Source organism: Lepidothrix coronata, unplaced genomic scaffold (assembly GCF_001604755.1).
Source record: "Lepidothrix coronata isolate B3197 unplaced genomic scaffold, Lepidothrix_coronata-1.0 Scaffold28, whole genome shotgun sequence".
In the NCBI taxonomy this organism is placed as follows: domain Eukaryota; kingdom Metazoa; phylum Chordata; class Aves; order Passeriformes; family Pipridae; genus Lepidothrix; species Lepidothrix coronata.
The window spans coordinates 2,101,588-2,127,624 of record NW_016690208.1 but is presented as its reverse complement, the minus strand read 5'-3'; the positions used below and the strand labels follow the sequence as shown (position 1 = coordinate 2,127,624).

Here is a 26,037-nt window from a genome sequence, read left to right as displayed (position 1 = left end):
TTGCAGGGACAGGAAAGGAAAGTGAATTATAGGTAAGAAATCTTTTCTAGTCCAAGGTGGTCCTTGTAAAATGTAGGTTTTGCTCCTCCAGAGGTCTGCTTCATTCTACTCTGAGTTGTTTCAGTCCTGTGAAGATATCAAATAGACATTTTCCTTTACATCTGTGGGATCTCAATATCTTTCTAGTATGCTGAGCATCAGGAGACTGCGTGGCAAATAGCATCAAGGATGCTATTAGAAATGAGGACAGAACATGAAAAACAAGCTCAGAAAATTTCCCCCAAGTGCTATTGCACATCAAAGGACAAAATACCTCTGTGGTCTTGTAATTTGCTTGGCTCTTATTTGTAAACTCACCGTGTAGATTTGATCCTTTGTTGCCTCCTGGATTTGCCAGGGCACTTGACAGATGAATGCATGTACAGATTGTTAAGGATGTAGCTCCACATGTGGGTTTTTATAACAGAGGGGGATCATCTCTGCTTTATCTGTATAAAGTGATTTTATGATACTTCTTTCACAGATAAAATTAGGGCTTGCCCTAGATTTTTTCCAAAGCTGAGGCCATGTCAGAGGGGTACAAAGACATGACTTACTGTTTGAAGCAGAGGGCTGACACTCCTTAGTTCTACATCCCTTTCCAAGGCTGGCCTTTTCTGATCAGAGTGAAAGGTGGCATATTGGTCATATATCAATCTGAGAGTGTTAGGTAAATTCTGGGAAGCAGTCCCTACCCTGCTGCTTTTTCCTTGTCAAGTGAAACAGAGAGGCTTCCCTTCTAAATTTCTCTAGCTTTTAAATGTATGAATTTGTAAATTATTTATTGCAAAATGAGGCTCAGTGGTATCTTGAAAGGAAAAAAATCTGTTAGTTATGCGTGTTGGCAGCTCTCAGGAGAAGGCATTACTCCACTTTCCAGGCAGTCAACAGAGTAGATGGAGAAGGAAAAGGTTATCAAAATGAGTGGAATGTGAAATAATATTACTGAACAGAGAGAACAGTGTTTTCCAAGTGCATGTGTTAAACTGGGTTCATCCATGTCAGGCTGTGAATAATGCCCTTTCTTTGCTCCCCTCTGCCCATGTGACTGGGACGGCTCTTGCATAACTCCCAGTGCAGAATGGGATATTGTTCAACCAGTGCTGCTCTCACCGACTTCTCCAGGGGATGCAGGAACTGCTCAGCTCCAAATGAAGCCATAGGATGACTTCCCTCCTCCTCCTATTGCAGCAGTTCTCATTTCTCTTGCCCCTTATGGCTTGGCTGCTGCACTCCCACTCCCAAAAGCTCCCAGAAATCTATCTGGGCCAGGAGAGCAGGAGTTTGGCTGTGTCACAGCCAATGCTCTTCGCTTTGGCAGAACAAGGTGCTCCTCAAGCAGTGGGATCATTTACCCTCATTTCTTCCTCTTGAGATTGACACCTTGGCTACTTCACCTTGTACCTGCAAATATGAGCAGACACATGAGCTATTTTTTGCATCATGCATTATAGGGTGGATGGCATTAATGGAATTAAAACTCTGCAGTGATCACAATGACACATGCAACCAGAAGACAATACAGCTGCAGTTCCCTAATGCTAAGCTGTATGAGGCTCTGAAATGCTCACATCTCTTCATCTTTCAGTCATTGTAGCCTTTGACAACTGCAGCAGGAAATCCTGTGCCAGAGCTGCCAGCCACCAGCATTTATCCCCTGCCTAAAGGACAACTCTTGTATTACAATTTACTAGCATTAAGTAACCAGAATAGTGGCAGAGAAAAAAGTGAAGAGTTACTTTCCTCCTTATTTCTCCAGGACAGTTTAGCAAAGGGCCTCAAGTGGGTGCTTTGAGGCAGGGCTGGATGTGCAGTCTGATCATGTAACCTGGGTCTACACTCCTTCTGTGGGATCAGCTCAGGCTCGATATGCAGAGATAACATCCCTTCTGTGGCCAGGATGGGCTCCATTATCTTGCCAGCCAGCAGCCTGGTAGCTGATCTGAGAGAGAGAAGAGTGTTTGGCTTTGTTTCCTCTCAGCTCCTTTTTTGGTGGCAGGAACATGGAGCAGAAGCTGTGTTCAGTCTCTGCAATGGGCGCAGTCTTTATGCAGGAATCAAGTGTGGAGCAGAGCATCAGATCTCCCTTCCCTGTTTGCACTGAGCCTCTAAATCACCAGCAACCAAAGAGATGTTTGTGTGCACACAAAGTGCTGTTTAACACCAAGGTTTTGTCAGTTCAGTGTAGCAAAGCCAGGGCAGGAAGCTCACTGCCTGGGAAAATATCCTTATAAATATCCTTATAAATAAATGGTGCAACGTGCTGATGCTGATTCCGGGAAGCCTGGTAGGTATCACTGAAAGCTTTATTTCATTTGGATCACTGTGGGATGTGTGCTTTAGAGCAGTTCTCTTTTGAAAACCACAGTGGAGCTGCTTCAGTTTTTTGACCATTTGGGGAAACGGTCTCTGTCGTACAGAGTCACTGTACATATAAGGCAGAGCTCTATTGTTTCTGCCTCCTCTTCGGAGCTGCAATCACTAAAAAGCTGACATCTTTATGGGATATCATGGTACCCAGTGGTGCCTTTGCAGACTTCTTGTAATAAAATTTAAAAATTAGCTGGCTTCTTTAAAGGTTTGTTTGGGTTTTTTTTAAGGTATGCTTTGCAGAATTTGATTTTAAAGAGGAAGTGGCTGAGCCCAACCGTGAGAAGGGTTTGTCTTCTGATTTGCTCAGCAGTTGAGGGGAGGAGAGTGGTTTGAGGTACTTGGTGTCATGCAGGATCTGTCCCTTTGCTGAAGAGTCATAAGTTGGCTGTAGGTAATAATCTGAGATACTGAGGAGTTTTAAATGTATTTGCCTTTGTTTCTGGTTTGTTTTTGAAGTGGAGAAACTGAGGGAAATAGAAGTGATCTCAAGCTTATTGAAATCTCTAGGAGCTTTCCCCAGTGCTCTCCAACTTTCAGATCAGGTTATGTCTGCAGTATCCAAGGTGTTTGGAGTCCCAGAATAGCTTAAGATTTGCATAAAGCCTTAAAATATAGTATCACCATGACATTAGTTTTCTACTCTGTAAATATAACTGCAGAGAGATGCTGAGGTTTCATTTCCTCTTTTCTTGTGCCACGTTACCTGGGTACTCACCATGAATTTCAGTGCAAGGCACAGAGTCTCTCTCCCTCCTTAGCCACAGGAGACACAGACACTTAGCATGGCCTGGGGTAGCCATGAGCTGAATCACTGTCAAATTCCTACTGAATATGTGTTCCTGAAAACTGGAATATGCTGATGTTCCTGGCTCTGCCACTGCACTGATATTGTCAGGTGGTAACTGCTTTTCCACCCTGTGGCCACCGTGCTGTGGGACACAAACCTCTTCACTGGGGATTTACACATCCTTACAGCGAGGGGTGCACTGAGCTATTTTTGTTTGGGCTCTGGAGAAACCTGTGGTGGGTATTTCAGTGTGTCCTGCACTCAGTTTGCACGCTTTGTCAGGACAGCAGTCGAGTCACAGCAGGCCCGGATGCCACGTGAATCGCTGACACCACAGACCAACCTGAGGGACATCTCCAGCTCAGGGCTCTGCTGTGGCCACGGGTGTCACTGAGGTTTACTCAGTCAAGTCTGTCAGCAGTAAACTGCAGCATAACCCGAGGCTGTGGGCATCTGCTTTCTGCAGACCTTAACTACTTAAATTGGCCTAATTTTCAGGAGGTGCTAAGTCATCTGCTCTGTGACAGTGGGACTTAATATCCCCTCCCTCTCCTGTGCACATCAAGGCACCCACTGGCACGGTGAACTTACCAGCGTTTTAGAAAATGTGGTGCCATGCAAAGGTGGCGAAGATTTACAACGTCTGTGTCATTAATGTGGCAAATACTCAGTGTAGTGAGTAGTCCCAGAGGCTTTACTCTTCCTGTTCCCTGCTGTGAGCTGCACCTCTGCACAGGTGAGGTGTGCAAGGCTCAGTCCTGAGGATGGTGCAGGAGGGCCTGGCCTGTGCATTTCTGATTTGAGAGTGAGACACTGTATAAGATTTTTCTGTGTTCTCTGCATGGGGATGACTTCTATATATGTTGAGTAGGTTTCTGCTTCCCATTTGCTCCACAGATGAAGCTGGCTAAAGCTACTGTGTCTTTGCTTGTGGAGTGGCTCAGATTTCCCATCAGTTCAAGTGCAGTCTTTGCTTGGTAACGTGATTTAAGGCCATTAGATTCACGCTAACGTTACTTCCCTAGGTTGTGCAGACCCCAATATCCTTCCTGAACTGCTTCCTTCCTAATGGATGATGTAGTGTGTGAACACAGGGAGTCCCTCAGGACAGCAATTTGCATTTCTGGAAGAGTAAGCCTTGTTTACAACCTGCCATCCGTGACTCTCTGTGCACAGCAGCTGTTTCCCTTTTGGAATCATGACTAATTTAAGAGTGTCGATTTCTACTCAATAGAGAGTTAATGACTCCAGCAGGACTGGATGGAGAACTTAATAAATATCCATATGTGTCCCATACATGCACTGTGTGTGGTGTTAAGAGATCAAAGAGCAGATCGTCAGTCAGTTTTAGTGCAAGATAAGGAAATCCAGCTGAACTTATATTTCCCCTTAGCAGTGCTCCTCTGCAGCAATGCTCTACAGGGCAATTTGACTGTTTTGTGACAATACAACTCTTTTGGGAGGTGAATTGCTAAAGGGAGGGGAGGCTTAAGACTTAGGGATAAGCAGCAGTTTCAATCAGAATTGCAATATAACTGACATTCTTAGCTAATGCAAAGCAATTAGTTCATGCTGTACCATTGGAAATCTTGTTTATAGCCATCCTTTTTCTGTCAAAACATTAGAACAGATCTTTTCAGCTTTGTAGGAACTAAAGCCTCAGAATTTAGCCAGTGTAGTTTGCCAGCTCTTTAGTTTCAGTGAATCATAGAATACCAGGCTGGAAGGGACCTCGAGGATCATCTGGTCCAACCCTCCTTGGCAAAAGCCTGGTCTAGACAAGATGGCCCAGCACCCTTTTCAGCTGAATTGTGAAAGTGTCCCATGCTGGGGAATCCACCACTTCCCTGGGGACATTATTCCAATAGCTCATTTTTCTCACTGTGAAAAATTGTCCTCTGGTGTCCAGTGGGGATCTCCCCAGGGGTAACTTGTACCCTTTACCCCTCATCTTTTCCATGTGACTCCTTGTAAAAAGGGAGTCTCCATCTTCTCTGCAGCCACCCTTTGAATACTGGAACATAAAGTACCCTAAGCCTTCTCTTCTTGAGGCTGAACAAACCTGTGTCTTTCAGCCTTTCCTCACATGGCAGCTTCCCAGTCCTTGGATCATCTTTGTGCCCCTTCTGGACCCCCTCCAGCCTGTCCACATTGTTTTTGTGTAACAGAGACCAAAACTGAACCCAGTATTCCAGGTGTGGCCTGACAGATGCTGAGGTGAGGAAGTGTTGAGAACACTTGCCTTTTCAATGTTGTTGTCGACTAATTCACCTCTCCAAGAGACAACTTCGTGTATTGTACCCATAAAGTTGGTCTTCAAGGCTGGCAGATTCATCCTGGTAACGTTCTTCAACCCTGACTGTCTGTTCTGCCTTGGCTGTGTTTGTAAATTCTTTCTTGGAGAGAGATGACTAGAGCTGTGCCCAGTATTCCAAGTATGAGCGAAGTAATCTATTATACAGTCCTGAAATTTCCATTATTTATATTCAAGAAATAATTTCCACTATTTGTATTCAATGCTCAGATTTATCCACCGCAGGATTTAATTGCTTATGTAGTACAACTAAACAGACCTCCAGAAATCATTTAAACATTGTTGGCCACGGCTCCAAATACATCTTTTCTTGTTCCCTCCTCCCTCAAATCCACATAACCTTCCACCCACAGAGATTCTCCTTCTTTTGTATTAAACCAGACCTGCTAGATATCCTTGTGGAACTGCATTTCTCCGAGCTGTGTGGCAAATTCCTGGGTGTTAGCAGGGATTTGCAGTTTGGTGACCCAGGGAGTTTGGATATTTAGTATTTGTGACATGAGAATGGCAGTGCAAAGAGACAAACTTTTGGACTGAAGGCACAGTTATTCCCCAGGGCCTTGGAGCAGCGTGCTGAGAGGTGCTTCTCTGGCACATGGCACGGTGGCATGTGCTGCTCTTCTTAATTAATTTCATCCATCTTAATTGTTAGGGCTTCACTGGGGCTGTGTCCCTTTGGGATGTCTCCTGTTAGTGTGAGTTTCTGAATTCTGGCAGAATTATGTGCAGTGCAACTGCACTAGATAACCATTCCTGAGATGTGGTGATGAAGATTTTCTGTCCCCTTTCAGTGATTTGCTCATTTGTGTATTATGTTCAGCCAAAGGACTTCAGGGATCCACAGAGACTCAGATTTTTTCCCCACATCCCCTAGAGTAAAAAGGAAGGATTTTCCCCTTTGTTTCTTTCCCTGGCTGTTATTTTGCACCCCTATTCTGCTTTTCTTTCTTTTCTTTTTTTTTTTTCCTGCTTTCAGGAAAGCAAACTTCAAGTCCTTTTTCTGCTTGCCAGTTCAGAGAGACCCAACTGGTTATTGTAAAATAGTAAACAGTGCAGCTTGATTTGGAGGCTATGTAAATCCAGGCCTGCAGTCCTGGCCCTGTTTTGAAGGCTGTGGCAGGATGCCCACTGTTATTAATGATTCTGCAAACGCTGCCAGTGCTGCTGCTCCCAAGAGGCTCCCTGATGGTGCCTGGTGGTCACAGAGAGGCTGTGGAGGGAGGACCAGAGCCTGAGGCTGAAAAATCTGTGAGCAATTGAAAGCATTCCTGAAATTGGTGAAGTGTTTCTGAGTCTGCCTTTATCATTAAGTTATTTTGAAGGGCTTGGGTAGTTGAGAGGTGGGGGCAGGGGTGATTTTTGGTTGTTTTTTTTCTGATGTTTGCATTTTAGTCTGATCTTGGATTTGCCAAAGACAGATCTATCTTGGCAGGCAGTGGCCTGGCAGTGAAGCATCTCACATGCTGTCTGGGTTTGAAAGAAAAGAGGGGGGGGCAGAATGGGAGAAAAGAAAGAAGAAATAAAGTGACACCAGCGTTTTGACTGGAAACTCTGCCATTCTGGACAAGAGCGACTGCTGAGAAGTTGAACTGTTCCACTTAGTGTGGACCAGCTGAACAGCAGCCAAGGTTTTTTTCTGCCCTTTTCAGTTATTCATATCACTCCCACCATAACAGCCCCGAGGAGCTGCATTTTTTGTCTGTGTAAACCCAGAAGACAGTGTGTCTATTGACCCTCTTGCTGTTTCTGGAATGTGTCTTTAGAAAATTGTTCTCAGCAAAAATCTCCTCATTCTTTTCTGCATTGGAGACTAAAATGACAGAAAGTGGACCTGGTTTTAAAAAAATTCTCCTACACTATATCACCAGTTGCATTTCACATCAAACAGGGTTTTGGGGGGAGAAGGTATATGTAACACTATGCAAGGATTTGGATTTTAATTCTCTTTGGAGGCAGCATGTAACATGTAGCAGCTTGATAATGCTTTCTCACACCTTCAGGGTTGGCAGTGCCCATCATAAAGATGTCCATATTCCCTTTCTCTGTTAAATTTTCCTACTCCAAGGCATAAAGTATTGGGATTGATTTAATTCAGGTCGATATATAAAGCTTTACTGCACTTTTGCAAGGGCTGTGGAGACGTTCCCGTGTCTGTGATTCTTTGATCTCATTCTGCTCTTTGGTGATTGCTGAAGTTTCATCATATTGCTAAACTGCAGGGGGTTTCACACAGGTGATGAGCAGGTTCAGACTAAATATATCTCTCAAACACAGGTTACTTGAGAGTAAAAGTGTTGCTAATTTCTTATTTCTTGTTTTAAAGGGGAAACAAATACTTCCGTAAGTACTTCAGTCATGAAAAATTTTAGAGCATCAGTGTCCCACCCTGGCATCTGCCTCTCTGGTATCTCTGGGCTTCTGGTAGAGTCATTTAAACAGCTGTAATTAACTTTTGATGATGTTTGAAAGTCTGGTTTTTTCAACTCAGTGGTTAAGTAGAAAATTCTTCAGGAAATGTGATTAAAATAATCTTGAGTAAATATCTCTGTGTTCTTCCTGCTACCTTAAGAGATAGATGCCATAGTGGGTGTTGCAGGCTCATGTAGCTATTGAGTTTAGTGTTGTTTTTCACCTAAGGTGGGTGCTGTTGAGAGCTGGGTGTTGGGTTTTTTTTAAACACTAAAGACAGACACAGTTCTACTGATTTTTAAAAATCAACCCTTTGAAAATTATTACTGCTCTGCAGTTCACTACTGCCCTGCTTTCTCCCCCATCATCTAGTAAAACTGTCTCTAAAGAAAAGATAAAAGATTGGTTTTGATTATATTTAATGGCAGTTTTGTGTAGGTTCTGGGAGAGGAGGTCACACATAATAAGCCTTTCCTGCTGCTAGTGAGATTTTACCTAGTTCAGTCTATCAGAGCTGTGCTTCCTTTACCCACAGCATTCTCTGAGTTACAGAAAACACTCCCCTGGTGTGACTGTGTTTAAATCTGATTGCCATGGCAGTGGGAACCTGAAGCTTAAGCTGTATGCTCACTGCAAGGTTGGTGGTGCTGCAGGTACTGGGCTGTCATTCATTTTTGGGAGCATTTTATAAGCATTGACATATGTGACCTTATAGTTCTGTTGCTGCCATGTGAGTCCAGAGAAGAACTGCCTTAAAAAAACCAGACTTTGGAGAGAAAGGGACACGTTTATACACTGTGCGTGTTTATTTGGGGAAAAAAAGATATTATAAAGGGATGTTTGGGCTTGGGGGTGTGCAAAATCTGTGTGTCTTTTTCAGCATCAGGCATTTGAAAGCAGATTGCTGCTGTTCTCCCCACAAATCTCTCAGGTTTACATATGCTTTTTGTTTTTTGGTGTTGCTGAAAGGTGACCTCATTCTTTCTTTCTTTCTTTCTTTGAAGAAGGGAGGGGATTTTTTGTTACATTCAGAGTACCTTGCCTTGAATCCCTTACAAACTGAGCAATCTGGCAGTTTGTAGGAAATCTGGATGGTGGTTTCACATGTGGTGCTGGAAATGTGAGCTCTTGCTCAGTCATCCCTGCCCAGTTAAAGGACAGAGTGTGTTAACTGGAAGCTACATCACAGTATCATTCTCTTATATCTAAAATCATGGTCTGGTTTTCCAGAGCCCAATTATTCCAAAGCCTTTCCTTCTGGAAATATTGTTCAGAGAAAATATTCTAACATTAACTCTAGGAAGCCCCCCAAAAACCTCCTTTTTGAAGCTGTTTGCATGCACAAGTGAGCAGTAAAGAAGGCAAAACTTTATTTTCTGTAAAGCTCAACTATAAATTACTCCTGAAATAGTTCCTGTGAGTGTCTGCAGCTCCAGGCTACTGCATCCATTACTCTGAATGTGAAACTTAACATCAGCTCATTTTTATCACTCAGTGCTTCAGCAGAGTGCAGGAGCCTATAAAATGTAATTCTGTTGATAATGGAAGTGATGATGTTAGAGTAAGTGACATACTCAAATGAAGTAATACAAAAATTCTAGATTTTTTTTTTATATTCTTATTTTAAGATCCAAATACCTCATTGGAAAAATATTTAAGCTGTTTAAAGCTTGCCAAATGCATTAAATGGCCAGGAGAAACAAAACATCACTAGGGCTCTCACAGAAAAATTCTTGGTTTTGGAATGCACCCAATTTTATTTACTCATCTGCTTCCCCCTCTTATTTGGGGCCAGTTAAGATCATTTTGGAAACTGGTTGTCTGCTCCTGTATACATTTAGCTCAGAGTTACTTTGTCATACACAGCCACTGAGTTTGCTCACTAGAATGAACTCTGGCTTAATGCTTGCTGGATCTGCCTGGAAATGTATAATAATGGATTTCTTGTTTTTCTGCTTCAACAATAGAGTCAAGGGACAAATTCCAGAGTTGCACTATTTAAAATTATAAAAAAAGAGAGAGAGAGAGAGGCAGCTGTATGAGTGGGAGCAGGGCTGGTGTAAAGTCAGCTCAGACAATGGGTTTGCTCTTAGGTAGATGAGGAGAATGGGCCTCACAAATGGATATTGATCTGCAGCAGCTGGGATGTGAGGAAGGGGTTGGGAGACAAGCCTGCACCACTCTTCCAGCTGTCCCACCCTTCCATGGCTGACTTTGTTTTCCTGGTAAATTTGTGTTTGTAGTACAAGGCTACGTTGTTTTCCACTCACATTTAATGTAGCTGTATATGAGTGCGTGGGTGATAAAGTTTAATAAGCTTTAAAGCACTTGGGCAGGGAAATGATTGATGTGGCTTCTTGGAATCTGATTGCAGCAGGTAATTATGCTGAAGTTACGCACTCATCCTTTGCAGGAGTTAGTGGACACTTAAATCTCCTGGGACACAAGCAAGGTTGAAAGTCTGCCTTCTATTGGATTCATTTATTTGGTCACAGTCACATTCTTTTCCATCTGATGCTACTGTTGCATTCCTGTGATGCACTTAGTGCCCAGTATCTCCTCATTCTGCTTGAATTATTTCTGTAGAAGGAATGTGAAGGGGATCTGGGAAATTCCTACAATTGACTGCAAAAGCAATAGCTGAATTGAGGTGAAGTAAATTATTAGGTGAGATGTGCGAGCTTGACAAATTGAGATTTGAAACCCTCTGGCAGAATTTGTTGCCTTCCATTTATGATTACTGCAGTGTTCCATGATTTGGTATTTCATGGATTTATTGTCAGGAAACTACTGTCTGCTTGGAACAGTTCAAAGAATAACCCTGATCTGAACTGGTTTTAATGGGAGCCCACTTGAAATATGCTAAAATTCTTTGCTGTGTTGTGTTCCCTGAAACATTCCAAAGTGCTTTAAGTAATTTTTAAATTTAAATTTTAAATTTAAATTTAATGTTGAATTTTTTAAACAACCCCCTTGTCTTAAAGGGTTATTCAGCAACTGAGCAGCAGAGCTCTGGGCAGGTGAGGGGGAGCTTCAGTGAGAGGAGCAGGACAGGCAGTGAAGGCACAGGGATGTAGGAAGGGAAGAGAAGGAAGAGTTGCTGTATGAAGGCCACTGGCAAGGAAGGAAAAGGCATCTAAACCAAACAGATGGGACAGGGAGTAAGGGAATAATATTGGGCAGTGAAGCAGATGACAGAAGGCCTTGGAAAGCAGAACTGTAAGGGGAAGAATCTGAAAATATAAAAGGGTCACTCAGGGACAGATTATTCTAGGGAAAGAAGTGAGATTAATTGCCCAGTGCTCTGCTGTGTTGGGCAGCAAAACAAATCATCTGTGTGGGTAAAAATAGGAAGGGAGTCGTGTCTCAGCTGCTGCTCAGGCTCCCCTCTCCTCGTGAGCTTCATGCCAGAGCTGTTGGAGGGAGTGTGGGTAAAGGACTCTGCAGAATACACAGAGTTAAGATGTTTTGTCATGATTATGTTGCCTAAGGCATGGGAAATGAGACAAAACTGTGCTGGGTTTTTTCCTCACTTCCCTTTCCCCAGAAAATACTGCTCAGCAACAGGGAAGCAGTTCATTAGAGGAAAGTAGGTGCCATCCAACAGGGCATATGTGGAGCAAGAAGAGTGTCCACAAGTGTGCTGAGAAGGTGCCTGTCCAGTGGACAGGCACAGGGAGAAGCTTGGTTTTGGTGTTTTACATGTGTGTGCCAAAGGTTGTTCATGGAATGCAAAATGGTTCATGGATTGGTAACACAAGAAAGGAACAGCAGCACTGCCCAGGCTGCAGCTTGTGCTTGGTGAGATGAACTCCATCACAAAATATGAGTAAACCAAAAGCTGGAGTGTTCTGAGTCCTGTATCCTGATGTTCCTGGATAGTAAGATGAAGAGAACAACAAATGCAATTTCTTTCCACGTAGTAAATTATAAATTTCTTTGGGTATTTCTTCAGGCAAGACAGCAAGCCCAGCTGCGACATCAGATGGCAGAAGACAGCAAAGCAGAATATTCTTCCACCCTACAGAAGTTCAACAGTGAGCAGCACGAGCATTACTACACACACATACCAAACATCTTCCAGGTAAGGACACTGGCACAGATCTAGAGTAGCTCATAGTTCTGTGATAAGAACAGAGGGGTCATGTTGCACATCACCTCAATCCCTGACTTTTACTTTTTGCTAACTTTTTTGGTCATTCTTAGCAAATTTTACGTGCAATCTGACACCCCAAGAGACGGTAGGATAAATTATCCCAGTTTCTTAGACTAGATATCAAGGGATCAGTAATGTATGAGGAAGGTGACATTGAGCTGTCATGACAGATTACGATGGCCTTTGGAATCAACTCTTGTGCCTGTGCAGCTGGGGATGAGAACATCATTTGCATTGTTGGGGCAGGAGTCAGCTGGGCATCGTTGCATCTCACAGCCCTTTATAACCTGTGCTCAAATCAGGCCTCACAGATGTTTAAATGTAAAGCACAGTAATTCTGCAGTAGTGAATGCCAAAGGGTTTAGTGCTGATTATGTCTTAAAGTGCCTAAAGAAAAGGCTGTAGAGGAAGAATAAAAAAAGCCATCACATTTATTCTGACTGGAGAGCCGAGTTTGTGCTCGGCTGAACGAATGGGGATTAATGTAGTAGAACAGAAGTTCGAAGTGACTGTTCCACTGTAATGGGTCATAAGCATCAGAAGTGGAACATACAACCTTTTTAAGGGAGGAAATGTCACATGCTTGTCATCAGATGAGAAATAGCTGATATTTGCGTAGCAAACACGCACTTTGCTACCCGCTGCTGAAACTTCTGAGCTAAATGGGCACCTCTTTTGCCCTGTGGTGTTTCAAACCAATGCATTGAGATAAATTATTCCTGGGATCAAATATAACATTTTTTTGCAATACATTTGTGTTTAGTGGAGGTAAGCACTCTGATGTGTAGGGGGGGCATCTTAAATTCCTGTAGATGTGCCCTTTTCCCTGTCAGTGCCCCAGTAAGCTCTAGTGCTTTCTTTTAGATTTTGAAAGAAGTTTGGGGTTTTTTTTTTGTAAAGAATTGTTGTTGCTTGTGGATCAGTCAAGGCAGTGGGGATTTTTAAGCTGACAATGTTCCATAGGATTCCTGCAGTCCAGTGTGAAACAGCCTGTTCCTGCTCATGCCCTTCTGTATCCTGTTGTAATTTGTCAGAATTATGCCACATCCAGTTTCCCTCGTTGTAAATGAGAGGCCTGTGGAATAGATGCTGAAGATCTTGGCACTGAATCCACTAAGCAACGAGGAGCATATGTTGGTGTGAACAACACATGATGTATTGTGCATCAATACACGATGTATTGCATTGTGAACTATACACCATGTATAGGACTGCTTGTAACCCAAAAATTACCTTCTAGGGAAATGGAGAAGGGGAGACATCAAGATTTTTTATTTCCATGGATTCTGCAGTGGAATGAAAATAAGATCTTTCAGAACATGCACAGAAAATGAATTTATTGTTGCAGAAATTCTCTTAAAGCCCTTAGGAGCCAATCCTTACAAGTCTAAAGCTGGGGTTTTGGCAAATCAGCAGTTTTTAACATAAAAAGTTAATTGCTAAATTCCCAGTAATAGTAAAAGAGATTACTTTCAGAATGGCATTTTGATGTTTGAGGGAACAGCATCACTTGGTGCCTTCCTGAGAACAGCTGTCCTAGTTTGTCCTGAAAAATATATTTAAACCAGAAGTTTTAAAGCAGCTGATGTAGGCTGGGGAGGAAAACTGGGTGAAACTGTGAAGTTAACCTTGGTGTTTGATCTGAATGGAATGTAACATTTTAGAAAATACAAGAGATGGAGGAGAGGCGGATCGTGAGGATAGGTGAATCCATGAAAACCTTCGCCGAAGTCGACCGCCAGGTGATCCCCATCATCGGGAAGTGTCTGGATGAGATAACAAAGGCTGCAGAATCCGTGGATCACAAGAATGTAAGTCTTCCATTGTTTGCATTGTTGATTGTCATCTTTAGTATTGATCTCATATATGTGGAGAATTAAATCCTGTGTCCAGGCTGCAGCACCAGAGCCCTGCAGTCGTAGAACTAAACCAAAGCACGGTTTCGTGTCCCAAGCTGCTTTGTCTGAGGCAGGATGTGCTCAGATTATTCCCCAAATCTACTTAACAACCAGAAATGCCTCTACTGCCATGCTTGTTATTTTTAAATTTTATTCTTTTAGGAACATTCTCTCCTTTTGCTAGGGTAATTACTTTTTGAAGTACTGTAATTGAAAAATAGGCTTCTGCATAGAATAAGATAATGTTGGATAATTTCAAATACTTAATAATCAGCAATTCTTGTAAAGGTTGTTTCTATGTCTCATAGTCAGAAAACAACGTTTCAGGTATGTCTTCATTCCAACTAGTTTTATAATAATGAAAATCTTTAAAGTATTGGCTACATAAACTATTGCAAACAACTCTGGTGAAATCTTCCTGTAAAATCTTTCTTTGCAGATTTGAGGTTTGCTGGCAACCTGCAAACCTTGCTTTCTGAACATCATTGTAGGATGCAAAGAAGCTTTTCTGATAAAAAGGCTGATAAAGAGCTCAATTGAGCTTCCTGATATTCAGTGACCACAGGGGCAAATGTGTTTTCTGTTTCGTTTGCAGAATGATCTGCTCCCTCCCTACACGAAGTCTCAGTTCTTTCAGCCCTGCTCATGGATCCCATTATAGTGCTTCAAATACAGCATATGTCTTGCTGGCTCTTTGAATTTCCCATACATGTTTTTCACTGGCATCTTTTCTGAGCTGCTCAGTGCCCAGAGCCCGGGGACTGCCATGAATTGGCAGCATAAGCCTGAAGCTGAAGTTTTGAAATGAATCCTCTCCTCTCTGTTCAGCAATGGCTCTCACAAAGAGCAGCACAGGAAACCAAGGAGTCTGAAAATTACTCTCTCAGTGGGAAAACGGGGAACTGGGGCACAGATTCCTGTGTTAGAACAACATATCCTGCTTGAGGTACAGCTTTTGGTGCTGCATGGTGAAATCATGTTGGGGAGATTCATATCTCAACCTGTGCTCTGCTTGAGTCTTCAAGTGAGGTCTTAGCAAAACACGCAGCTGGGTGTCTGAATCAGGGTGAATTTTATATTCAAGTCAGTCTCTGTTGCACAGAGCAGGGATAACTAAACTTACCAGGATCCTCCTGTAAACACTGTGCTGACAAAAATGTGTTTAGCCAAACTACTTATATCTGAACAGTGACAAAGGGTTTAGCACGTTCTAAGTCCATTAATGGTTCTTTTTTTCTTTAAAGTCATCAGGGATTTTATCATCTCTAGAACAGTAGTTTCTACCTTCTTGATTCTGATGAAAGTGTTGTGCTGGTTCCTGGCCTTCTGTGGCAATGCAGGTCCTGCCACTGTGTCCAGGTGGCCGTAGGTGCACATGGGAACAATTTAAAAGCTGTATTTTCTTTATTTCCAGGTAATGTACTGCATTTGCCACTAGTGCAGAGTGTTACCACAGACCTTTACCATTTCACCCCTTAGCATTTCAAGAAGTTTGGACTCTCTTAAACTGACATCAAGAGAATTTCTCCTTTTCTTCCAAATATTACGGTTGAAGTAAAGTCTCCTTTTCTCCCCAAGCTTAAAAAGCTTTGGATAGGAAAGTCCACTTGGTGTGTGCTGTGGTCAACCTTGATCATGAGGTCAGATTGCAGGAGAGTTGACTGCAGGGACAGCTGGTGATAATAGAGCAGCACAATGGTGAGCAAACCCAGGAGCCTGCTGAGCAGGAAGAGCTCTGTGAGCAACTCTGAGCCCACACAGACATGTGCTTCCCAGCTGGGAGCAGATCCCCAGGATCTGGTAACCATAAACAGAAGTACAGTGTCACCAAGCTTGAAGTGTGTAAGGTCAGACTCTATGAACCTGCCAAAAGGCAGCGATGCATTTGGAGTTTGTATTTAGCTCTTGGTGTCTTCTGGCTTTATGTCGCTTTTTTCTGCCCCATTATCACATGCAGTTACTGAAGAAAGGGATAATGGAACTGAAAGCTGCTCTTTTTGTGGTAACTTCACTTCAGAAACGAGGGCTTTAAATGGAATAACACAACTAAGTTATAAAATGTACTGGTCAGAAAAATTAGAGCACATAATTCTACTAGAATTTACCTTGTGTACCACACTGTGTGTTGACTCTTGCTGATTTTGGAACCTGCAAGTTCTGCAGCTTTTTTTTTTTTTTGCTGTCAGTAAAATATTACCTGCTGATGGTAAGGTGTTGCTGTTTCATTTTGGTTTTCTTTTTTTTAAACAGCAGAACCTTGGACTTCTTGTAGATATCTCAGAGCTTTTTGATAATCAATTTTCAGCTTTGGGTAGGTTTGTTAAAAACTTTGGTCCATGAAGGTGGAGTTCCTATGGGATCTGTGAACCACCATGATTTTTAGGATCAGAATTTTGTAGTACAATAGTAAGGCAGGACATATTTCTGAAGTGACTTTGGAACTGCTAACAGGCTTCCTTTCCACAGCCAGCTCCATGTTCTCTCTCTCTGTGGATGCTGGCAGGATTCTGGAACATCACTTCTCTTCCAGGGCCTCTATTTTATTGGGTAGTGTAAAGAACCAGAGTGGCATATTGGGTCAGATTTAATACTGTCTGTGTAATATTTAAGCTGCAGAGAATGAAGTTCTGCCTCATGCCCACTCTGCACAGGAGCAACTCTTTCAGGCTTAGTTACTAAATGTGTAACCATGTAAATAGGATTATTTTATGCCCTCATTGAAGTGTGCAGAATTCCTGACAATAGCAATAGAAACTGTCTGGAACTAGCTGGGAATCCTGGTCGGCTGTAACCGTGTTTCTAATAGTTTTTAATGTTTTCTTCTTTTCATTTCCCCTTTCTAACCATCTGAGCAACACAAAGGTCGTGTTGCAAGGGTGAGCTGTGGTGACTGCCAGGTGAACCTGTGCAGCACCCGATTCAGAAGGCTCTAGCAGCAGATAAAACTAATTTGTTATGGACTTTGGAGTTCCTGTTATGACATTATCTCTGTGATACATGGAGCACGCTGGTTATTTTTAGCTCCATTGTAGTGGAAGGATGTTTTGACTAAATGGAAAGAACGCTGTAAAATTAAGGGGAAAAAATGAAAAGCATTGTGCATAGAATAAAATACCAGTGGAGTATTTAATATAACACTGTGTAGTCTCTTAGAATCACAGAATGGTTTGAGTTGGAAGGGACCATAAAGATCACCTCATTCCACCCCCTGCCATGGGCAGGGACACCTTCCACTAGCCCAGGTGACTCCAAGCCCCATCCAACCTGGCCTTGGACACTTCCAGGGATGGGGCAGCCACAGCTTCTCTGGGCAACCTGTGCCAGGGCCTCCCCACCCTCACAGGGAAGAATTTCTTCCTAATCTCTAATCTAAACCTACTCTTTTTCAGTTTGAAGCCCACTAGAGTTCTCCTGAAAGCATTTTACCTACAGACATACACAGAACCTGTGAAATGCCTTCAAAGCAACCAGTTCATCTGTTTATGTGATCAGGATGGTGATGCTCCTCTCTAGAGACTGATAAGATATTTGTGTTCTGAGGCACAGTTTGTCTAATGATCTTAGAAGAAAGCTGTTAGAGTATAACAAAAATCTCCTTTCCTAAAAAAAAACAAGTAAATGGGAAGTATGTAAAAATATTTTTTCCCCTGAGTCCATTGGACTTAAATGCATTTGGCAAGCTGAGGTCTGAATTTGAACTCATGTATAATTAATTGTGTTTGTAGACCTGAGTAGGAAAAGTGCTATGTACTGGTTTTGCTTTGATTTGTTTATTTCTTTTCCCTCTGTCAAAAGAAACAAAAGAGCAACAAACTGTACACAGTCTACAGTCAGTGTGGCTGACTTATATCCCTCCTAAAAGTGCCATGAGGGAAGGTGGCTTCAGTGACCTTAAATCTGTGTTACAAGTCACTTACCTGTTCAGGTACTGAGGTGTGATTGCTTTTCTAGTCAGTACAGTTAATAAGCTCTTGGTGCTTTTCACCAGTAGGCATGAAAAGGCCTTTAGAAGATGTTTGTACCAGAATTTTTAGGGTTTGTGTTGGGAATGAAAACCTTGCTGGCTGTGGTCAGATTCAGGAGTTGGGCAGCTCAGTGGGAGTTTGGAGTGAGCAGACCTGAGTTTACTCTTCCTAAGCATCATCTTTAGTTGCCTTCAGTGAACCTACACTTTAATGATAGTTATGTATTATTTATTTTCCTAAATAGACCATAGTCCTCTGCTTTTTATCTGTTGGTGTTTTGAGTAACAACTCTGTGATATCTGTGCAAAACAGACTGGAGTTTCATAACAGCAATAATGGACTATTTAGGACTAAAGATCACTTTATTTATGGAAATAAAGACTTATTTCCGTAGAATGATTGTTTATTTAGAGATTTATAATGAAACTTCAATTGTGGCCGTTTATGTTCCCACTTGTAACACATTCTGACAGATACAGGTTGGAGACTTATGTTCTGTGTGGGGTAGTTGTTGTGTTCTTAACTGCATTTATCACTTCAGTATCTGGGAGTATTGAACATTACACCTCAGAGGTCCTTGTTTTGGTGGGATACTGTGCTGTGCCTGGGTGGGGGTTTTTTTGAAAGCACATCATGGGAATGAAAATAGAGCCAAGAAAAATACCCTGGTCTTGGAGCAGAAGGTGGAGAGACTGGTATTGATCCTGGGCTCTGGGTGGGTGTTTGCTCCCGGGAATGAGCCTGGTTGGTTCCCACAAGGATGAACTTTCTTGTCCTTGCTCTGTTTTAATGTGCCACCAATCTGATGACAGCCCTCACCTGAGATATTTACACCTGTGTTGGATCTGTCCCATTCCAGGACTCTCAGATGGTAATAGAAGCCTTTAAATCAGGGTTTGAGCCTCCGGGAGACATCGAATTTGAGGATTTCACGCAGCCCATGAAGAGAACTGTCTCAGAATCCAGCCTTTCCAACTCCAGAGGGGATGGCAAGTCAGAGCCGAAGTTTGGTGGCAAATCCAAGGGCAAGTTATGGCCATTCATCAAGAAAAATAAGGTACTGATTTGCAGACTTGAGCGTGGTGCTAGTATGTGTTTTGTCAATAACCTCTGTCTTGTCTGGTAATCCTGGCAAGTACAATTTTTTTTCTTTAAAGAGAATTTTAGATTCGGAAAATTAATAACTGATGTCTTAATAACGGCGTTTTGTTGTAGTCTTTGGTTACTTAAAATTTCTTTATATCTTTATTTTTTTTTCTTGTATAATTTCTTTAATTATGTTGCAAGTTTTTAAAATTAATTTAACTTAAGTTGTCACGTCTCTGCCATGGTCCATTTCTGTTCCTAACTCCGAGAAGGAATCGTAAACCACTTACCTAGTGCCATGTGTGCCAACTAACATTGTTACTTGTGGGAAGCTTTGATGTGGCGTTACTGTTTTGACACTCCTAAAACTCTCCTTGGCTTTTCATTTGTTTCCAGTCTGTGCACTGGGGTGAGCAGGTGGGTGGCTGGGAACAGGGAATTGCTGGGATTCCATCCTGAGGCACAACTAATGGAGCATAACTAACTGAGCAGTTGACTTTCTAAAAAAAAAGACCATATTAACTTATGTATCCATTAAACCTTTTTCATTCCACTGTCATATTTTACACCATAATGCATGGCAGCATTTATCTGGGGTTACCAGAACGTGTCAGGCTGACTGGACTGAATCAGTTTTCAGTAGCACTGATGGAAGCCCAGAGTAGCTTCTTTGTTTTAACTTCACCCTTGCTCTGACCCTCTACCAAACTACTTCTAATTAGAGTTTAAAAAAAAAAATCTACCAGTTCACAATGGGTCGTTCCAGTAGTGCTGGTATGAGAAAAAACTCAGCTCTCTGGTGCTTACATCAGTGTAGCCAGAAAAAAAAACACACCCAGGACTACCTCCTGAGCAAATTCATAGAATAACTTGTACAAGTGAAGTGTGATGCACATGGCTGAGGTATGATTTGGAAGCAGGAAGGAATGTGGTTTGTTGTTTTCCAGATAATAGAAACGCTACTGGGCACTAAGGTACCTTCCTTATCTGATCCATTTAAATTCAGGTATTTGAAAGCTCTATCCATATGCATTATTCTGAGCTGTCCACAGAGCAGAACAGGGCAATTTATGGGGATAGCAGCTGCATGGAAGAGTCTGCATGAGCTTCCTTCAAAATACTTTTGTGTTACTCTTCTGTTGCATCACTTACTAAAACTTTCATTTATCACATTCTTCATTTAACACAACTCTTTAACTACTGCTTTCTCCCCTCTTTTGAACCATGGCCTTTAATATTTAATTATTTAATTGGGTTTGTTTTTTTTTTTCCTCTGAATTTCAAATATTGGTTTTGATGCTTATTTTCGTTTTGTGTTTTTTTTATCTTTTTATTTTGGTTTTTATTCTGTCACTTCTCCATCACTTATACGTAGCTTATGTCCCTTTTAACATCCCCCCATCAGCCCCCTCCTCCTCCCCCTGCCTCTGCCTCACCCTCTGCTGTTCCCAACGGCCCCCAGTCTCCCAAGCAGCAAAAGGAACCCCTCTCCCATCGCTTCAACGAGTTCATGACCTCCAAACCCAAAATCCACTGCTTCAGGAGCCTAAAGCGCGGGGTAAGTTCTCCTCTGGATACCTCTCTCTCTCTCTCTCTCTCTCTCTCTCTCTTTCTCTCTTTCTTTTCTTTCTTTCTTGCGCTTTTATTGCACGTTCTGTTATGTAAAAACTCGTTTTGTTTTGTGAATGGTTCCGTTGTGTTTTATCATAACATGCAGACAAATCCAGGGATTCCCAACCTATAAAGTCATTTGTAGTCAAAGACACACACCCCCCCCTGCAGTGAAACCACAAAAAGTACATTTGCTGATGGAAATTACCCGTTTGGGTTTCCCTGGGGGGAGGAGGGATTGTCCAAAGTATGGAAGGAGGAGCTGAAGGTTGGGTAATGCACATGTAGAAGTCAAAGTTATTAGTTATTGTCTCTGCAGGGTGGTTTCAGCTCAATGCCTGTGTCAGAAGGAGAGGAGTAAATTAGGAGGGATTCTAGAAAATAAATGTTGTGATTTCAGTTGGTGCAAGTTCAGGAATTTCTCTGAAATGATCTGACACTTCTTCTGGAGCAGTGGGAACTTCTGTTCCAGACACTTGGCCTCAGCTCCTGCTTCAGGTTGCTGCAGTGTCAGTTTGTGTAGTGACTCTGAATGTTGACACAAGAAACAGTGATTTATGGAAGGTGAACTGATTCTGGTGGCAATAAAATTGTTTCTGTGATCCATGTGTTCTCTAAACCAGCTGCTGTATTGGGAAGGACTGGGGGACACAGACCAAAGAGACCTCAATTACAGTTGGCTCTAAATATTTGAGGCTGACACTTCTCAAGGGGCCTTAACTGCATCCTGTAGCATGAATTTTCAAGGAAATTTGGATAAAGTTTGATTTGATTCCTGTAGAGAGCTGAAGTAATCAAGCTTCCCACCAAGTTTGGCCCTTGGGCCTCCTTCAGCAGATGGTTTGGGTTAAGCAGTTTTTAAAGTATCCATAGAAAAATTAAAATCCTGCAGTGCTCTTTTACTTTTCTTCTAATTGGTTTGAAATGGAGTTTTTTTCCACAGTTCTTATTCTTGACACTTTAAGTGTCGATGAAATATCCTTGCAAAAATACCAGGTTGAGAAACTCTTTGGAATAGCCAGTAATAGCTGCTATTCCTGCAAACTTTAGAGGGAAGACATTGCCTGAGAGTTTGCTAAGCTTTGTGATGAAGCATAGCAAAACCAGTGGGAAAAAAAAGAACCGTGCTTGGACCTTGCAGCCTTCCCTACAAACATTAGCATGCAGAATTTTACGTTAGGACATCTTTTTCTGGGCATTTTCCATGAAGATTTTGTTGGTTTCTGAACAGATTTTCACTTCCCAGTGCTACGATGGACAGTTCAAAATCAGATTTTGTGTGCAGAAGATCTATCAGTGCAGTACCCAAGCTCCAAACCACAGGTGGGAGGTTCTGAGGGATCAGGGTTTGGGTTTTCCCTGCCAGCAGCTGGAGTGCAGTGTGCTGATGCTGGTTTAAGCACTGTATGGTGGAAAGCAGCTCAAAGCCTCTGTGGCTGATTTGGGGATTCACCTGGGTCTAGGTCACACTTGATCAACATTTTTTGACACATCTCCACTGTTCCAAGGGCAGTTTCTCTGTCTCCTTTGCTGCTGATAGAGTAGGAAACATGGCCTGAGTTTTCCCAAGTCAACTGCTCTGTTCCTCCTCCTGACAGCAGCTGTGGTTATATTCATAAACTGATGCTGTAGTGTTTGTGTTGAGATAAGCCCTCTCCTTGGTGGTCTTCATAAGCAGAGAATAAAATGACAGGTCCCTGAGATAAAATTTTCCATTTTTCAAACAAAAATAGGAGTTTATCTTCCCAGAACCTTGCACGTGGCAGAGTTTGGCTGAAAAACTGCTGGTATAGCATGGCTTTGCCTCCAAGGTGAAGGTCCTTAGAATTATTTCCTCCTACAAAAACTACAGGAAGGAGACACAAGTGTTCAGTATTTTAAATGTTTTTTAGAGCAGACTGTTACAGCAAGGAAGTGACTACTTTAAAAAAGCCCAAATTCTGCTCCAGGGACTGCACTGACATTTAGGATTGGGGACTGGAGCTGTATAAAAGCAGAGATGATTTCAGTGGGGAACTTCGGTGGTTAGTTACAAAGAACTGGGAACAGTGCTGTGAACAATACACTGTCTTGTGTGGTTACAGACAATATAGTCAAAAAAGATGTTTTACACAGAGTGAGTTTCAGTTCTTTGCTAGGAAATTGCCATTTCGTGGGACACTCAGAACCCAGAAAACCCCACTTCTGAGGCATTTTGCTGGGGAAGTAGGAAGTTTCTAAGCTGTCCAAAGGCACAGTCTGCACATGTCCCTCCTTTTCTCAGTTGCAGTTTGGCTCAGAGCACCTTTTCTCAGTGGTTTTTACAGGAGGAGACAGTCTTTCAATTCTGGTTGTGCAGCAGCAGAGCTGTGCTGGGTGGTGGCACCAGTGCACGGGTGGGCAGCTGGAGCCATCCTTGTACTGGGCAGTGCTGGGAGAAGTCAGGGGGTGTGTTACAATATGATGCTCCAGTAGTGCCATTCACAGAACAGAATATTTCAAATAGTGCTGGATATTTCCTACTTGATTTAAAAATACTGGTTAGTAGTTCCAAGGGCACGTCACAAGTTTCTATTTCAAACGTACAAGTTCTTGGTGTGTATTTGGCCATATAAGCAATTATGACTAATTGCTTTTAATATTTCCTGAAGAAAGACCATTATTTTATGTACTGACTGTCTGAGAAATCCAAGCAAGCCTTACAAATTCTGCATGCCATACTCTTTTAAGTGCTTTGTGTCAAAGGTGAAATAATGAGAACAATGTCCTATAGTCTTCTCTGGAATCCCTCAAATTTCTGCTGACACATTCACTGAGAATGTGCAAGGAAGGGCTATTGCTAAATCTTCATTTAAACCTTTCACTGTGTTCTTTTTCTGTTTCATTTCCTTCCCTTCTCAGCTACCAGGATGTTTGCATGTAAATACTTTTCCTGCCTGATTCATGCTGTGGATTTAAGGGGCCAATATTCAGATCATCATCTCTTTTTTTCCCAGAGGGATGGATTCAGGCCACTTGGTTCATCCAGAGATATGGAGGAGAAGGAGAGGCTGCAAACCTCTGGCAGCTTGCTCTGTCTCATTTGAAACCTTTTCAGATTCCCATTTTATAGGTCCTTGGTGATTTGTAATATACAAATGGTCAGACTAGTAGATCATCAAAGTGCCATATCACCTTCAAAAATGAAGTAATTCTAACCAGGCAAAAAGGAAATGAAGAACCACCCACAAATCCTTTTAATTTGTCAGGTGAAAAACGAGTGGTTGGTATTTGTTTCAGTTGATAGGACCCCCTGTTATATTCAGTACAGCCAGAAAATAATATTAATTCTGCTTTAAGCTTATGAAGTTTAACAAGATTTCCTTTTCTCGTCCTTTTCCATCCCCCTGTCAAATCCAAAAGCATCTGAATTTTGCCCAGAAGCATGAGCGGTAATGTCAGGAATACTGGATTTTGATGTTACCAGAGAAGGGAGGAGGATGGAGGGTGAAACTCTCCTCTACACAGAAGGACATTCCATCTGTACAGAAGCACATCAGGGAAGCAGCTTTTGGAAGGTTGTGCAGGGAGCAGCAGGACAGCACAGGGTAACGCGAGCTTGGACTCTGAATCATTTCATTTGCTCTGAATTTTCTCTCTGCACTGCTGGGTTTGTTCCTTGGCAGAATTCCACTCCAGACACCTTCAGGGAAGGCCACAAGGCTCTCCAAGTGTTCTTTTAGAGAATTCAACCAAATTTGCCAAGCAGGTCCTTCCTGGCTTTGTTGATAACCTGAGCTCTCCACTCCTGCAAAGCCGAGCGACAGTGTTTATTCCAAAGGAAACAGGATCATACTCCTTCCTTTTTGCACTGACTTAAGGGATAAGGGAAAAAAAAAGTAACTACTTGACGTGAACAAGTCCTAAGACCTTTACCAGGATAAATTCCAGCACATTGTAATTGATCCTTGAAACATAACACGTGAATGGATTCCCATACGACTCCTCCATGAAATCTGTGAGATCAGGACGTGTCTGGGAGGCAGTGTGTTTTAGCCATTTCCTTTCGAATTTTTGGTTTAGCATCTTATGTTGCATTTGGAAAGAGGAATTACAAAGCTAAAGTGGCAAAGTCACTGGTGACTGTTAAAATGAATTACATAATTAGCTATGATATGTCCTGTGCCCAGTGCCCAGTCTGGTTTTAATTTTGCTTCCAAACCAAAAATCCAATGAATCTTGTTTTCATGGAAGGAAACAGATGCCTGAGCAATTCACAACAGATGCAAGGTTAATGTGGAGGCGCCAATACCAGTATCAGTGGTCACTGCCAATGTGAAATCCTAGTCTGTTAAAAAAAATAAATTAAATATTTAGGTGCTGACTCTTGGCAGTGTCTATGGTTTTCTAATCACATTTTTGTATTTGCCTCAAAGCTTTTTCTTTAAACCCCAACAGCAGAAATGTCCATTATAGAGAATACCATAAAACTGCTAGAGCACTTATTATGGATCAGAACTAGGAGAAGGGGAAAATCTCTCTTACACAGTTTTTGTGAGCATTTGTTTCTAATAGCTCCTTAAAAAGACACTATAAAAGTAACACTTCAAATCAACTTTGCCTCTTTAGGGAAGTTAAAGCCAGAAGCGTACAAAGAATGAGGAACCACTTACATAACTCATAATTTCATTTGTGCTTGCTCTGCTTTTTCTAATTCCATTTTGAGGACAAAGGAAACTCGGTATTCTGCTGGTTGATACTAATTTTGTGTTCTTTTGTTTTATTGCTGCAGCGGCAGTAACATCAGCACCTTTTCTTAAAGAGCAATACTCCGAACTAACACCATCCAGGGGTAGAACTTACACCTCTGAATTGCTCCCTGTGCCTTGTGTGGACTTGCCTTTTCTCTCCTGCCTCGGAGCCTGGGATGGGACCGGGCAGAGAGAATGGTCTGGGAGCTGGGATAGATTTTGCTGCCATGACCCAAGTTTCAGCCTCCAGACGGTTCCCTAAAGCACACGGAGGAACTTTTGTGATTTCCTTCTTAGTGGAAGTTGTTGACTTCATTACAATGTGATTTTATTTCCATTGCACCCTGTCTCCTCTGACACACTGTGCAGTCCTGTCCCTCCGCACCGAGCTGTCGCTCTGCCTGAGTGATCAGTGCTTTGTTGTTCTGTGAGCATGCAGAAACAGCAAACCAACCACCCCCTCTCCAACCTGCCCTGTTCCCTGCCCTGGGAATACTTGTTATTCTAACGTAAGTGTCTCTGTCTGTGCCAGGACTGGGGTTTTTTGGCGGGTGGGGTCATTACAGCCATGCTTTATTCTAGCACAGAGAGAGATGTTTTCTGACCTCGGTATTTAAGCAAGCATTTAAAACCACAATATTTTCTGGTCTCTGTGAGCATGCTGAACTCTTAATATTCACCTGGCTTCTG

At 42.3% G+C, this 26,037-nt stretch overlaps 1 protein-coding gene across 23 annotated transcripts in view; it reads left to right on the top strand.

Annotated features, from left to right (window-relative positions):
- FNBP1 (formin binding protein 1) overlaps nucleotides 1-26,037 on the top strand; it is a 96,135-nt gene that overhangs the window by 50,345 nt on the left and 19,753 nt on the right. For 13 of the 23 annotated variants that reach the window (XM_017810130.1, XM_017810129.1, XM_017810134.1 and 10 more), the window contains 4 exons: nucleotides 11,878-12,006; nucleotides 13,743-13,889; nucleotides 18,801-18,998; nucleotides 20,403-20,585. In XM_017810130.1, coding sequence (XP_017665619.1) covers nucleotides 11,878-12,006; nucleotides 13,743-13,889; nucleotides 18,801-18,998; nucleotides 20,403-20,585 — 657 coding nt within the window. Of the gene's footprint in view, nucleotides 1-11,877; nucleotides 12,007-13,742; nucleotides 13,890-18,800; nucleotides 18,999-19,974; nucleotides 20,002-20,402; nucleotides 20,586-26,037 lie in introns of all 23 variants that reach the window. The other 10 variants (XM_017810136.1, XM_017810144.1, XM_017810143.1 and 7 more) reach the window with 5 other exon arrangements.